This window comes from Octopus bimaculoides, chromosome 3, assembly GCF_001194135.2.
Source record: "Octopus bimaculoides isolate UCB-OBI-ISO-001 chromosome 3, ASM119413v2, whole genome shotgun sequence".
NCBI lineage: Eukaryota > Metazoa > Mollusca > Cephalopoda > Octopoda > Octopodidae > Octopus > Octopus bimaculoides.
In genome coordinates this window covers 122,917,068-122,933,463 of record NC_068983.1, presented here as the reverse complement: position 1 = coordinate 122,933,463, position 16,396 = coordinate 122,917,068, and the positions used below count along the sequence as shown (strand labels likewise).

At 35.8% G+C, this 16,396-nt stretch overlaps 1 protein-coding gene across 1 annotated transcript in view; it reads right to left on the bottom strand.

Moving 5' to 3' along the window:
• Positions 1 to 12,848: 12,848 nt before the first annotated feature.
• Positions 12,849 to 16,396, bottom strand: part of LOC106878657 (potassium channel subfamily T member 1) — a 168,270-nt gene continuing 164,722 nt past the window's right edge. The window contains exon 29 of the mRNA XM_052966784.1: positions 12,849 to 15,384. Within this exon, the coding sequence (XP_052822744.1) occupies positions 15,285 to 15,384 (100 nt within the window). The 3' untranslated portion in view covers positions 12,849 to 15,284. The remainder of the gene's footprint in view (positions 15,385 to 16,396) is intronic.

Genomic DNA, 16,396 nt, shown 5'->3' with positions numbered 1-16,396 from the left:
AGACGGGGATTCCGAATATGCAAAAAGCCACGTTTTCAAAATGTACATATAGATACATATCTGGGTACATGACGTTGCAAAAGAACATGGACAAAATGATAAACAAGGTACAACAAACAAGCAGGCCACATAGAGAACATATCCTTCGTCAGCTTCCACCATTAAAACACCGGCGTTTCGAAGAGTTAGGGCAGTACGCATCGTTAAAATGGCTCTTCCCACGAACACAAATTAAATTTTTTTTCATGGAGGATAGTGGCGGACGGAAAACAAGACAGGAAAACGAAACGGTAAAATAAACAAACAAAAAGGCTGTACAGCCAGACGTGGAGAAGTGTGTATGTATTGAACGCTGTGAAGTACGAACTGGAGAGGCGAAGAAGTACGTGCGAGCTTGAGGAGTCCAAGAACGAAAAGAAATAACAGCCGGACACACGTGACCAGCGCCGGGTAGGGAGAAAGAGTAGCAGAGGGAGGAGAAGGGGAGGAAGTAGAATAAAAGTGATCAACGAGAGGTAGAGAGGGAGAGAGATAGTAGTAGTGACGGTGGGAGGCGAAGGACGAGCAGCGAGAGAGAGAGAGAGAGAGAGAGATAGTAGTGACAGGGAGAGGCGAAGAACAGTAGAGGGAAGGATGAGAGGGGGAGATAGATATAGAGATAGAAAGAGTTGTGTTAGAAAAATAGTTCCAAACTTACTGTGTAAAGGTAACACGTGCGTTCTGTCATGTGATACAAACAATATATCAGTATATGCATATATATATATATACATGTATGTACATACCTTCATCTACATGTACATATAGATACATATCTGGGTATACGACGGGTTTCTTTCAGTTTCCGTCTACCAAATCCACTCACAATGCTTTGGTTGGCCCGAGGATATAGTGGAAGACACTTACCCAAGGTGCCACACAGTGGGAATGAACCCGGAATCATGTGGTTGGGAAGTAAGCTTCTTACCACACAGCCACTCCTGCGCCTATTATATCAAACTTTTGTTAAGTTAAAATTTTTATTGTTTTTGGGACACAAACATAGGTGCTGAGCCAGTAACTAAACTTGTATTTTGTTGGGATTAATCCAATGAATTGACAGCAGGCTAATTACTTCTATCAGAATCGTTTATCTTTAAAGCGAAAAAACAAAACCGACGTATATGACAGGTATGTAAAATATATTTCTGTGTACTTCTTTCTCTGTTCATTCGGATAAGCTGTAGAAATTGTTGCACGCGCACACACACAAACGCAAGAATTCTCCAGACATCTAGCCGTTATTTTTTAGCATATCGAGTTTCATGGTGAGGTTTTCACATGCCGTGATCCTTTTGCTGTTTCACTATAAATCTACGCATGCGGAAACGGACAAAACAGCCGTTCATTTTTGCTTTTAGACAGCAAGATGGAGTGGCAAGTGGGTGTTCAATTTTGGAGTTTTTCATAAAAATTGAAATTTGTGTTCTTTTTTTCCTCCATATTCTTAATCTGGAACTGCCTGCCTGGAATTCTTTCAAATGAATCTGTGAGAATTTCTTGGACAAGAAGAAGGCAACGGACTACAAGGATGGCATCAAGAATCTTCTGAAATGTTATTCAGCAATGGGTTGACGCATGTCCCTGAAAGTTCATTTCTTGGACTCCCATCTGGATTTCTTCGCAGATAACCTTGGAACAATGTCTGATGAACACGGTGAAAGATTTCACCAGGACACTAGAGCTATGGAGAAATAGTACCAAGGTTTCTGGAATGATAGTATGCTGGCTGACTACTGATGGATACTTTACCATGCCCAACCAGATCAGGAACACCCAGGAATTCCAAATCATAATGTTTGTAATTCTGTTGTTGTAACTTAGTCTGTTTTGTCTGACCCATTTTTTGTGTATTCACTCTTTGTAGAATGATAGTGGTGATTTTTAACTCAATAAACTCATTTACTTTCTAAAAATAATGTGTCCTTGTTCATTACTTTAATGATTTCATATATACAAATATGTAAATATTTGCATGTATCTCCTGAAAAACCTGATATGTGCTGCATACAAATGGAGTGAAATTTTGAAGTCAACATGAAAAATTAGTCTAAAAAAGTTGTTTGCATTCATAATGAGTATAATACATTTAATTTTGTTGACCAGTGTAATTAATGTATTTACTGAATGTCATATTTTTACCTTTCAGAAAAATGTCAGGTTTCATGCTTGTGTAATAATTATTGTTTTGTTTTTTTTTCTTCAATAAATTCTTATTGTATAGGGAAGAAACAATAGTTAACCAAATAAAAACCAGTATATTACTGGTATTGGCTCTAAAGGGCTGAAAATCAAAGTTAACACTGGTGGGATTTGAACAAAGAATCTACGAAGGCAAAATTGAATTCTATTTGGGTGTAATTTGATATGCTGATGTTTCAGTCAAATAATTATTCTCATGCAAGAAATAATAATTAATAGAGACTGCAGATTTTTCTTTCTATATTGACTCGATTTAAGAAATATTCTTGTTACTACAATTGTGAAGGAAACACAGATATCAATTGCATTTCATCTTATTAACAGATGTATGAAATCCATTGGAAATGATTGTTATTCATACTTTGTGTACAGCTATACCTATGTATTAATCCAAGTCTTATGTTATATGCTTCATATCACTGGAACTTTTCAAAGAGAAATCTTACACGAGAAAGCTTATCTTGCATACATAAAACCTTGTCCTTAATTCTTAAAATCGAAACCAAAAGAAGTGTATCTAAGGTGTATTAGACCAGAACAAAGGTTTTTTTTTTAATGTCACAAACAAACAAACAAAATTTTGAAACTTCTAAATTATTATTATTGTTGTTGTTATCATCATCATCATCATCATCATTATCATTATTATTATTATTATCATCATCATCATCATTATTATTATTATCATCATTATCATTATCATCATTATTATTATTATAATTATTATTATTATTATTATTATTATCATCATCATTATCATTATCATCACCATCATCATCATTATTATTATTATTATTATTATTATTATCATTATCATCATCATCATCATCATTATTATTATTATTATTATTATTATCATCATTATCATTATTATTATTATTATTGTTGTTGTTGTTGTTGCTGTTCTTGTTTTTGTTGTTGTTAATGCTGTTGTTGTGTTAGTGCTGTTCTTATTCTTATTTTCATCATCATCATCATCATCATCATCATCATCATCATTATTGATGATGTTCTTGTTGTGATAACAATAATAAAGAATTTATTATTATTGTTGTTGTTGTTTTTATTATTATTATTATTATTATTCCGACAACGACATTGAAGAGATTTACTCACACGAAACAATCTACCTCTAATATGGATATGCAGCTTTCAGAAAATATTCGCCTGCTTTTATCTGCGAAGCACAAATGAAAAACAAGATTAGATGGAAACAGATTAGAAATTTGACGCTATGTTACATATATTGAATTGGAAAAGGTCACAAGAATCTAGGTTTATTTCTACAAATGTCCTTGTTAGATGCTATTGTTACAGTTTCAATTGGTCCCCATGTTTGCTTTGCTGAATAAAAGTTAGAAATAAAATTGAAGCTCATGGGTTTTTTTTTTTATGTAAGTCTGATATTGATTAAGTTACATTAAATATTGACTCAAGAAATAAATTTGTATTTATGATAAGCTCAATCATAATCGCATATTCGTGTTTACACACTCGTATAAAACATAGACATAGATGTGTGTGAGTGTGTGTGTGTGTGTGTGAGAGCACATATGCATAAATAATGTTTGCATATAGAAGGCAATGGTTAAAATACCACAAATGCTTTTGTATCATGATGATATATGCATACATACATACATACATACATGCATACATACATACATACACACATACATACATACACACACACATACATACATACATACATACATACATACATACATACATACATACATACATACATACTTACATACATACATGCAAGTACCTAGGCATAGATGAAAATGTATCATATGAAGGTACTGTGAATAAAGATAGAGTGACCTGAGAATATTACACTAGGCTTAGGGAAATATGGCAGTTGGAACTCTCCTCTCACAGCAAAACAATATCCCACAATGTGTTTGTAGTACCAGTGCTGATCCCAACATTTGGGGTACTTGATTGGTGTGTAGAGGAAATTCACTCCATAGATATCAAAACCTGCAAAATCCTGATAACAACTGGGAACTTCAACATTGATGTTGACAGGCTCTACCTAAGAAGAAATGAAGGTGGTAGAGGCCTGAGATCAGTGCAGACGGCCTTCGAATGCCATATGGTATCACTCAGGCAGCACCTGCTAAACAACAGCAGCAAAAATAAATATATTAATGCAGTGTTGAAAAGTGAAATGAGCAACATTGTATGAGTTGGCAGTGAACTCCTCAAGGAACACTCACTTCTTGATGATCTCCTATAGAGCCCCAAAGTAGTTGAGCTCTCTTACCTCAGAGAAGACCTGGATGGAAAGCGCTCAGTATACAAAAGAAAGACCATGCTTAGATATGTAGCCTGGAAGCTTGAAGAAGACAGTAGAATTGACATGAAGTGCAGATTCTTTTGGAAACAAGACCACTACATCACATCACACTTTGAAGGCTATGTGTTTGCAATCCAGGAACAGGAGATTGCTAGAAGTATCTGGTGGACAAGACAGACAATGGCGCTCCTGCAATACCAAGGTGCAACTGCATGTGTAGGCTATGTCATGTTTTTTGTGGAAGACATCATGGATGTGATTAGCAGCTGCCCTAAAATGTTGTCACGGTACTACCTCCCTATGCACCACGATGTTGTTGCTAACTTAGTTTGATTTGTGTATATTTTGAATGTCTAAGAAGACCAGACTTAGAAAGAAACACATGGTTGAACATTTAAGAAATTATTTATAACAATGTGTTTCTTTTCCTTTAAGATTTGTTTCAATTCATTTAACTATTGGGACTGCAATTTATTGATTACAGAAAATTATAATTGCTGAAAACATTTCTCTCCAGTGCACATCCATTGAAAACATTCCTAAACTATTTGACACCATTTTACACCACTATTTTACACAACTATTTTACACCAACAGAAGAGAATATGACCAAAAACTGCGTGTACTCCATCCCATGCAGCTGTGGTAGGTTATACAAAGGCGAAACATGTCACCCCCTCAAAATAAGGGTAGAAGAACATCGCAAAGCTGTGACACGAGGAGATATTGATAAATCGGGTATAGCTGATCATGTATGGCAAAATGGAGACCACCTCCCCCTGTGGGATAAAGTTAAAATAATAGACAGGGAACAACACTGGAAAATACGAAAACTAAAAGCAGCACATATGCTAGGACACAACAACCTCCTAAGCAGACCGAGTGCAGATATGACTAGCATATGGGAACCGGTATTGAGGAAGGATAGAAAAATAATAGATTTATAAGCCCTAAAATTCACTCCATAATTGCCCACGGGCATATGGCGTAGTGGTTAAGAGCGCGGGCTACTAACCCCAAAATTCCGAGTTCGATTCACGGCAGCGACCTGATTATTAATAATAATAATAATAATAATATAATAATAGTAACATCGTTAGGAATGAGAACCCAGATTCAAAATTTCCCAAGACACCTGACGAAGACTGGAGGGTATATCAGCCGAAACGTTGTGTTAACAACAAACAAGATGAGGACAAATATCCGTCAAATGTAAATAATATTTTACACCATACTGTGTACAACTTTTAGGAACCACTTCACACTTATTGCCAAATTTCACCACTTCAGAAGAATATATCCTGAATATCAAAACTAGTACTTTTATTAAATCAGAAATTACTGTGAGAATTGTTTATAAATTTGTTTTCAGTCAGGCAATGTGTATTCTCATGTCTACGTTGCATGGATGTAATACTTTCCTCCACCTATGCATGTTGCTGTATACATATCGGTAGGTATTTGTATGTGTGTATACATGCATATATGAATATACGCATACATTCATACATATATACATTCATACAGACAAGTATGCATGCATACATACGTACAGACAAGTATGCATGCATACATACATACATACAGACAGACAGACAGACAGACAGACAGACAGGCAGGCAGGAAGACAGGCAGATTAATTTAAAAAGTACATTCCCAGATTCTCTAATGAAATTAAGAAACAAATATCTCTAATTAGCTTAACAACTTCAGAACGCAACACTACATTCTCCAGCATAATAGCAATGGCCACTCAACCATAAATATTAATTGCAATATAATGCACTTTTCATCCCTTCCATAAATGATAGATCCTTAATTGTTTTAACAGCATGTACTTTAATTAGCTTTAATAACAAAGAGAAGGAATAAAAGAAAAAATACAAAATCTACAAATGACCACCAACAAAAAACACGCACCCAAGCTTTTAAAATGTCTTTGACCAAATCAAAATTCCCAGTAACAGAATCATTCTATCATGAGCATTAATGTTTCTAAATATAAAGCACACAACAATTCTTATTTAACAAAACAAACTTGGTCAAAAAACAGACTGCCTTAATTATATTAGTATATATATTCTGCAAATAAACAGACCAATAAAAATAAAATAACAGAAAATACAGACAAATACCAGGCTATAGAAAAAATAAACAATGAAAAGGTACAAATGAAAAACTAATCAAAAGATGTGAAATCAAAACAGTAAACTGATACAAACAGGAAACCAAACCCACACCAATGAATATAATGTACCACCAAATACTTATATTGCTTTGTGTTAATATTAACTGAAACATGAATTGTGAGATTAACATTCAGTTTCAATAAACGTACACAGATGTACATGCGTGTGTGTAAATGTGTCAAATAAACATCAGATTGCTCCTTCCCAAACAGAAACTGCAGGAATTACTTAAAGATATTGTTAGCACTTTCTCTTCATGGTGACCAAAGCTTGTTGGAAACTCTTCTGTATCTTCAGTAAGAAGTATCTCAGGATCACAAGAATTTCATTCTTGAGTCACTACACTTTACCTGAGTGGAGATGGTGAGACGAGTAAGCCTTCGCCAACAGAATGGGTTCATCTTCTGCAAGAAACGATGTACTGAACTTTCTGAAAAGTTGTGACAATCAGCTGCTATGAGGAATGCAGCTGTGTGTCATCACAATTGCTGTGAGATGTCAAGTCTGTCTTCTTAGGTGAATTGTAAGTTATGCTACCAAAATGGATTTTGTTTGCCCAGGTAGAAGAACTATGTCCGATTGGAATGGTATTATTGCCACCAGTTCCAATCAAAATATGGTTCATGGTGCAAAGAGCTGCTCCACATTGTTTGCAGGCTCTGGGTCCACTTCTTTGGCCCTGATTTTAAGGTGGTTTGGAGTTAAGAAGTCATCCACAGCACATAGGAGGTAGAACAACTTACCCTGGTCAGTGCTCCAAGATTTCTTCCTGGTCAGCGGTCACTCAGGTTCCATCCACTGTTCCAAGCAAGCAAGTCCTACTATTTTTACTTTTTGTATCCTCTGCACTAAGAGTTCGCTCATTCTTCTTCCATTGGCATTGCTCCAACTTTTGGCATTAGGATTACTGAATCCTGGCCATCCTTATCAAACTACACCTATGATCCCCTGATGGTTTGAGTACATTTCAGTTTCCTGGAGCTTCCACTTCCTACTGCCATTTATAGTCTTATTGATGTGTCTGACATCATCAGATATTAGCAGTGTAAGTTTGACCTTAGGAATATACAAGGGGAACTTGAAGGTGTAGCGGCACAAGCAGTCAGTGCCATATTGGATGAGATCTCGCAGCAGCCATTGCCATCTCCGAGACTGGAGCGAGACCTCACCTGCATCCATTTGCCATACGCGAAGTCACAACGAGGCTCGCGATGGCAAACTGAATATAATGGCCCGACAAAACAGATTCTATCTCTTCTTCACCACAAGCGCTTGCTGAACACACTTCGCTGGCTGAGTCTCCAGGCTAGTCCTGTCTGCATGTCGTATCTCCAGAGGCAATGGGCTCACGTTAACGGAGATACAACGAACGTACACAGCTTGAGATGGTATACTGAGAGCACCACACTTCATCTATTCTGAGTAACGATGTAAATAAACTGGTTGTGAATTGCATTTTTACTTAAGACTTCTGGAGCTTGAAACAACACAAAGAACAATTTTAATGGGAGAAGGCGATATTCATCCGATATCGTGAACCTTGCCTCCCATTATAAAGTGGTGACCCCGGACGTGTAAAGGATCTCCGGCAGCCGAAAGGAGCTACAGAACTTCAGAAGAATCAACTCGACTTCCAGCCATCGTTCTTGTCTGCCGCCAATTTGAATTGCCCCACGTGGGAGAAGGATATTACCAGTCACGCGCCATTTTCTAGCGACTCTTTAAACTGACAAAAAAAAAAATTATTGGTACAAGCACACACATACAATCACAATGTTTCTCCTCTAATTTGCATGGTTGTACTATTTTTCTAAGATCGACCTCGTTCGTGCCTACCATCAAATACCAGTCAATCCTGAGGACGTACCAAAAATTGCCATCACTACTCCCTTTGGCAGCTTCGAGTTCCTTTTTATGAGCACGTTCCAAAGATTTATCGATGAAGTTGTCCGTGGACTTGATTTTGTGTTCGCTTACGTTGATGTCATACTCATTGCAAGCGACACGCCTGAGAATCACCTCCAACACTTAAATCAGCTCTTTCAGCGAATCAACCCCGATAAGTGTGTTTTTGGGCAGTCCTCTTTGGAATTTCTGGGGCATTATATCGACTCAAGTGGTATCAGACCTCTCTCTTCCAAAGTCGATGCAATTCAGCGCATCGCACCCCCACTTCATTACGCCAACTCCGCCACTTTCTGGGAGTCGTCAACTTCTACAGACAATTTATTCGTGATTGTGCAGACAAGCTACATCCCTTGACTCAGCTATTGAAAGCAAATACAAAAAAGAATTCTCTCATTACTTTATCTGCCAAGGCGTTATCTGCTTTTGAGTCAATCAAGAAAGAAATAGCTTCTGTTCCTTTGCTTGCACATCCGGTTCCCGATGCTCCTCTCTCTTTAAATGTTGAGGCATCGGATTCTGCAGTTGGTGCAGTTTTGCTGTACACCATAAACAACCAGACTAAACCTTTGGCGTTTTTTCTCGTCAATTAAAGCCAGCTGAACGTCGGTACTGTACGTTTGATCGCGAGCTCTTGGCGATCTACCTGTCAGTTCGTCATTTTCAATATCAACTTGAGGGCCGAAATTTTATGATTTATACTGATCACAAGCCTCTTACGTTTGCTCTGTCATCTAAATCGCCTCGTGCTTTTCGCCACCTAGACTACATTTCCCAGTTCACGAGTGACATTCGACACATACCTGTATAGGAAAGTTGGTTATACATCATTAGATGTATACCTGACTTTCCTATATAAAATTATGAAATATAACGAAACGCTGAACTCCAGACTATCAACTTAAACAACACTTTATATAGGTGGTACGGAATATATACATCTTTAGTTCTTGTTGTTACAGCTTCTGTTGTTGGGACGTTGTTATGTATGTGTAAGCGAGCTGTCGAATGTAAGTCCGAAAGATGGTGAGAGACAGCAAAAACACGTCCATGCTCAATCGCTGGCCAGCAAGAAAGAGAATGAATTGAGCCGGAACGCTTGGTTGTTTAATTCTACGCATGCGCACGGCGTTACTACACCTGGAACAGGGAACGTGCCTGCTGACGCACTCTCTCGTCTTCCTGTGTGCTCCCTTTCATCTCCTGCTGCAATCGATTTATCTGCCATTGTACAGGATCAGCCGGCTGTGGACACTTTGGATTTAGCTTCTACCAAGTTGTCCTGTCGCAAGTTTGCCTATCTTCCACTTCCGTCTGCTGAAAGCACCATTCTTTGTGACACAGCTACTGGTTCTCCCAGACCATCTGTACCCGAGAACCACCAGCGCTCCATTTTTGATGCCTTGCATTCACTATCACATCCTGGCGTCGCTGCCTCGGTGAGGCTTATTACGGCTCGGTTTTTCTGGCCTCATATGCGCCGGATGATCACCGATTGGGCACGCTCTTGCGTAAAATGCCAGCGTTCTAAAATCCACAGGCATATTCACGCTCCTCTTGGACAGTTTTTCTCCTCTGGAGACTCGCTTTCACCATGTCCACATTGATCTGGTGGGATCATGGCCTGTCAGTCGCGGTTTCTCTTACATATTGACATGCGTCGATCATTTCTCTCGTTGGTCAGAGGCCATTTCAATAGTGGACATTTCCGCTGAGTCAGTTGCTCGAGCTTTCGTTTCTAACTGGATTGCGCGCTTTGGTGTCTCAGCTAAAATAACCACTGATCGTGGACGCCAGTTCGAGGCTTCCCTATTTTATGAATTATCACGAATCCTAGGCGTTCATCACATTCATACGACCAGCTATCACCCAGCCTCAAACGGGATGGTCGAACGCCTTAACAGGCAACTGAAGGCCGCTCTACGTGCCACTCTTGATCCACAGTCTTGGACAGAATTCCTGCCTATCCTTCTTCTTGGTTGTTGCACTGCTGTTAAAGCAGACTTAGGTTTCTCCTCTGCTGAACTCCTTTACGGTAGCACCCTGGCACTCCTTGGTGCAATGTTAGCACCAGACAACTCATCGCCTCCTGATATATTCTGAGTAACTTCATCTATTCTGAGTAACGATGTAAATAAACTGGTTGTGAATTGCATTTTTACTTAAGACTTCTTTCCTCGCCTGTTGGAGCCTGAAACAACACAAAGAACAATTTTAATGGGAGAAGGTGATATGCATCCGATATCGTGAACCTTGCCTCCCATTACAGAGGTCTTGCTGTAAGAGCTAGCTGAAGTGAAAGTTTGGGTAACACCCAGCCATTTTGGGATGAAAATTCTGTACAATCACTGCATTGTTTCCACACAAGTCATGGTGAAGTCATACAACAGAAATGAATAATTTGGATATAAGCCTATTGTCAATTACCCTGAACCAGAAGCTCAGTAGAGTTGTGCTGCTGTCCTTTAGGTGTTGTCATAACTCACCCCAAAGCACATGATTCCTTTTACCAGATTTGTTAGAATCTCGGATCCATTAATACTGAAGATATTTGTCAGCTTTCTTTCTGTTACGTTGACTCAACGAATTTCCTGCACTGAATTTCATATATGACTATGCAGCTAACCTCTTCAGTGAACTTATACTCCTGGATACTCTTTGCATTATATTGTCCATGAGGGTTTTGCAGAATGGATGTATTATATTGCAATCAGTCTTTGGTCCTCTAAACTGTATTACTCTTATCTTTAGTAGTGCGTTCATGGCAGCCATTAACAGGACTACAGACATTGCGCATCAGCCCGTAACGCCTTTCTCAAGATTTTATCATGTTAGTGAAATTTCTACAGTGTAAATCCTCTTTAGTGAATCCATCTTTGACATTACGAACTTGACAATTGATGTTGATGTTTGTAGTAGTTCGATGGATTTTGAATCAGCTGGTGGGACACCCAGGTATACTCTTTGGCAAGATACAACCAAATCACTGAGAGCACGTTTTTGTTGCCTTTTGCTTCTTTAATGATCTAGTTGGTTACTGATGTATACCCAAGACATCTTGAGTATTCTAGGACACCTCCTTTATAGACATTTTTGTCAATATACTCAGCATATAAATATGTAGTTAATCTTTTGGTAATGATGAACCAGAATACTTTTCCTTCAACATCTAGTAGCATCATAGAAACGGTGCCAGATGGTCCAGGAATAGATCTTTCATAAGCTTTTGTCACTGCTGCTATTCGTTCATCAAGAGAAAAGTTTGCCATGTTAAAAGCAATTTGGTACTTCAGTGTTGGTAAATGGAAAGGAATTTTTCTTTATATAAATGAAATTAACTGAACAACTTTCAGAATGAGAACTTTTAAGGTGCTTTTGAGGTGTGGAAGGCATGCTGGGATCACTGTTGACATTCTCAAGGAGATTGTTTTGAAGGAATGGTTCCCCAATATAAATAATATTTTACACACACTATTTATTAGAGTACTGATACACATTTTTTAGGGCTGGTCCAGAAACTTTCTGGTGCCATCTGACATATACTCACTCTCTCTCTCTCTCACACACTTTCATTCCCTTGTTCTTCGTCTCCCTCTCACGGATATATATATATATATATATATATATATATATATATGTTTATTTTATTTTACATGGTTACAAAGTTTGTAATTATAAAATTTTGCTGAAATATCAACCTTCTGGTGCACTACCTTCCTTAAGCTAGCCGGAGCATATCTTCTTGTTACAACAAACAGCAAACTGAAAATACAGTCCATCATCCACCATACTCACCTGATCTTGCCCCCACTGACTACCACTTCTTTCAGAATTTAGATAACTTTTGATCCGAAAAAAAATTAATTCCAACAATGCTGTAAAACAGGCCTTCAAAGATTTTTTTGACTTTAGATTGCCAGGCTTTTACAGTTCTGGGCTGGACAAGCTACCACTGAAATGGCAAAAGTGTATTGACAATATGGGTGCATGCTTTGATGAATAAAACTATTCCTTGTATTTATAAAACATTAGCACACTTTTTTTCTTTTCTACAAATTTCATACTTGACGACCTAATACCACAAGGCATTAGATCTGACATTTTGACAAGTTTACCAATTCTCTGCCTACATTAATAAATGTAAAGTTACATGCAAACTTAGTACATTTATGCAATAAATTTATTGAAATAAAATGAAAACAAAGATCAAGTTTTATGTATTTCTTTATTTCTTTCTAAAACTTTTCTCTAAAACAAGACAGCAATAAAAACGATGGTTTCTTTATGATAAGCAAAATATTTGGAGAGGTACCAAAAATACCTGGAATTATACATTCTGAAACCATTATTAAAGCAGTCCTCATCAATAATTCGTTGATAATCATAAAATATAGAACTAGCTTCAGTGCTTTTGATGAGGAAATAGGGATGTCAATGAAGGAGTATTTAGAACACTCATTATATATGGTTTGTGTCATTGCAAATACATTTATAATAATGCTTTATTTTGTTTTTAATAAAACTCTTTCTAAGCAATGCTTAGAATATTTATTTTCTTGTAGTTAGATGTATTTTTGTTGTGTGACCCATTTGTTTACTTTGTCAACTATATATTTGAACTCAGATCATAGATAATTGAAACATGGCATTTTGTAAAGTGCACAGGGTCTAAGAAATTATTTTTGGTTAAAATCCCAAAGGATAAATTGACTGTGCTTGACTTCATTGTAAATAAGTGAAACAATATGGTAGTGAACTAGAACTATAAGGCAACTATTTTTATATTGCTACCAAATATACTACCTTAAAAATAATAAGAATATAATTAGGAGAATATACTAATGACAATTTTAATCAGTATTATCATACACTAGCCAAATGTTTCAATATACATACATTCAGGTATAAAATATTTTTAAAATTATAATTCTATACACATAAGGCATATAATTTTTTCATTTGTTTATGGATATTTTCTTGAATAAATATTTGGGAAATAGAAAAGAAAAAACTTATTAATATTTTATACATAAAAAAACATAAAGAAACAAAATAATATGAAATGGAAAATCCAATAATTTGGCTGCTATAATAAACAAATTTCTCTTTTCCAATAACAATCGTGTTTGCTGGTGGTCTTTTAGAGTTGAGAAATATTAATATTAACTATATTCCAGTAAAGATATTGTATAATATATTTCTTAGTTTTCAAAATTTTAACTACATTAAAAAAAAAAGCTAGAAAAAACAACAAAGACGGAATATATTCCGGTATGTAGTGAAATATATTTGATATTTATGTAGTAAAATACATTTAATAGGAGTCACTGTTAATCAGAATGTATGGGAGACAACTCCATACTCAGTTTGCTTTGCACTATTTGTCAGCATATATATTACTCTAGATCAGTGATTCTCAACTGGTGCCCATACGACCCTTGGTGGAGGGTCCACATAAGATTTTGTTGTTAAAATTTAAGTGCAATATATTGGTTAAATTACAACAACAGGCAAAATATTTTAACAACTTTATATAAAATTCCTAATAATACTTAATTATAAAAATATAGTAGGGTTTTTTTTTTAAATGGAATGGTTATGAGTGTCCAGGAGAGTAAAATAGGAATTGAAAGGATCCATGGGCAAACAATGGATGAGAACCACTGCTCTATACCATTACCAGTACAATTTTTCTGTGTTTACTTAGTTATTTGGGAATTTAGTAACTTTCAGTGTTTTCTGCTTCTTGCAAGTTGTATTCTGTTCTTGTCAGTGAAAATAATATTCCTCATCAGTTAATATTTTTTACTTCATGTCAGAATATACTTTGTTTTTCATGTTCTTGATTCTTTAATATAGTTTTAACTTCATATCTATCTAATTATGAAGTAAAGCTTGCTTCAGACAAAGATAATTTTGCCAGCATTACAAAAGGAAATGTTTTGAACTTATTTCTTCTTCATCGCTGGGATGATGATTGGAAATTGTTAAGTATCAATTTGTTGAAAGAAAAATATTTTTACAGATGGATGTTCTACTGCTAACTGCTGAGTGGAAGTTGTACTTATTTTCAGCTCCACATGCAGAGTAATATACCTTCATTTACAAAAAAAAAAAAAGAAGTAAAAAAATACAGTACTTCTTTTAATTTCATGAACTAAAGGATGCATCATTTTATAGAAATATTCTTAATAATGCCATATTGATATTCTATGTATTTTTAAAAGTACTTTTTAAAAGTATCATTATAATTCATAAAAATAATAATTTTTTTTCCTTAACATTAACTACAATTCAAAACAAAGGTGCTTCTGAAGTTTATACATATTTACAGAAAAAAAAAAAGAAATTACTTGCACTTTTGCTGTATTGCTGCAACAAACAATAACAACAAGAAGCATATATGATAACACATGCACACAAAGTTTGATCATGCATTCCAAATTTATATTTAGGAAAATTGTATCAGCAGTATTTATCAGTAATATTAATCAATGTACTTATTGTTTAGTTTTTGGAACTTATATTCAAAAAAGATTGCTATCTTTTAGAATTATTATGACAAATCTTTTTTTAAGTAATATTTGAAAATAAAATAAATGAGATGAAATTGAGGCTGTGGTAGCAGTGCAATATTAATGATATTATAATCTAATGGATTCAATCCCTCTATCAGTTGATAAAGGATTCCTCTTTTTCATGCCCACTGGAGTAGCTTGTCTTTCTGCAGGTTGGATAACATAGCTAGAATTAAAAAGAAATATAAGTCCCATTTAATATCTAATTTGCTTTCAAAAATATTTCGTATAATTTCCATTAGATATAATTTTCATTTTCTAATATTCTACTTTTAGAATATGGAATATTAGCTAACTGATATTTCAATTAAGTGAAATATCATCTGAAAAAAAGGGAAACTAATAAATAACTTAAATTTCTTACATAATAGAAATATACAAGTGAAAACTTAATAACAATTATAGCAATGTCACTGGTTATATTTTTGTCATTAGAAAAGTTAACAAAGTGTAAGTCAATACTGAAGTTTTCAGATTTTACAATGCTTCAAAAGTGTTCATATATATTCTTACCATTATTTAGTTGAAAACTGGATAAATGTAGTTTCACTTCTATTTTATAGCCATTATAATTAGATAATATATATCAGGAAAAATATTTCAACTATTTCATTGCATTTGAGAGGGTCATTATCCTTATTAACAAACATACACACTGGCTCTATTTCACTTCTTAGAGACTTGTAAACAGGTTGCTAGTGCAAGCACAGTCAGTCAAAAACTCCATATACTGAATGCCAGGTTTCAGGAGTCATCAGGGGCTGATGTACTGTCAATAGCTTGTCAAAAGGAAGGCGTTTGGAGGGCCTTCCTATTGGCAAGCTTTACAATGCATCGGCCCCACTCACTAACATGAGACTTACCTACTGTTTTGACCGACTAATATTCAACCTCAAGTTCATTTTGGGATCATCACCTCTCAGCCAGGTTTCATCATACCTTTTCAGCCATATCCAATGGTTGGCCCTGTCAACTGTTGCCTGGATCTCCTTCAAGATGGTGTTTGTTTGTCGATATCGGACACCAATTGACAGCAGCCACCATCTCAGGCTGGTCCTAATAAATTCTACACATCGAACTAGTCAACTAGTTAAGCATTTAACCAATTAATTAATCAATTGCATAATTAATTATCTGGTCAGTCAGTCAATCAGCTAGGTCTATTTGAATATTTTTTG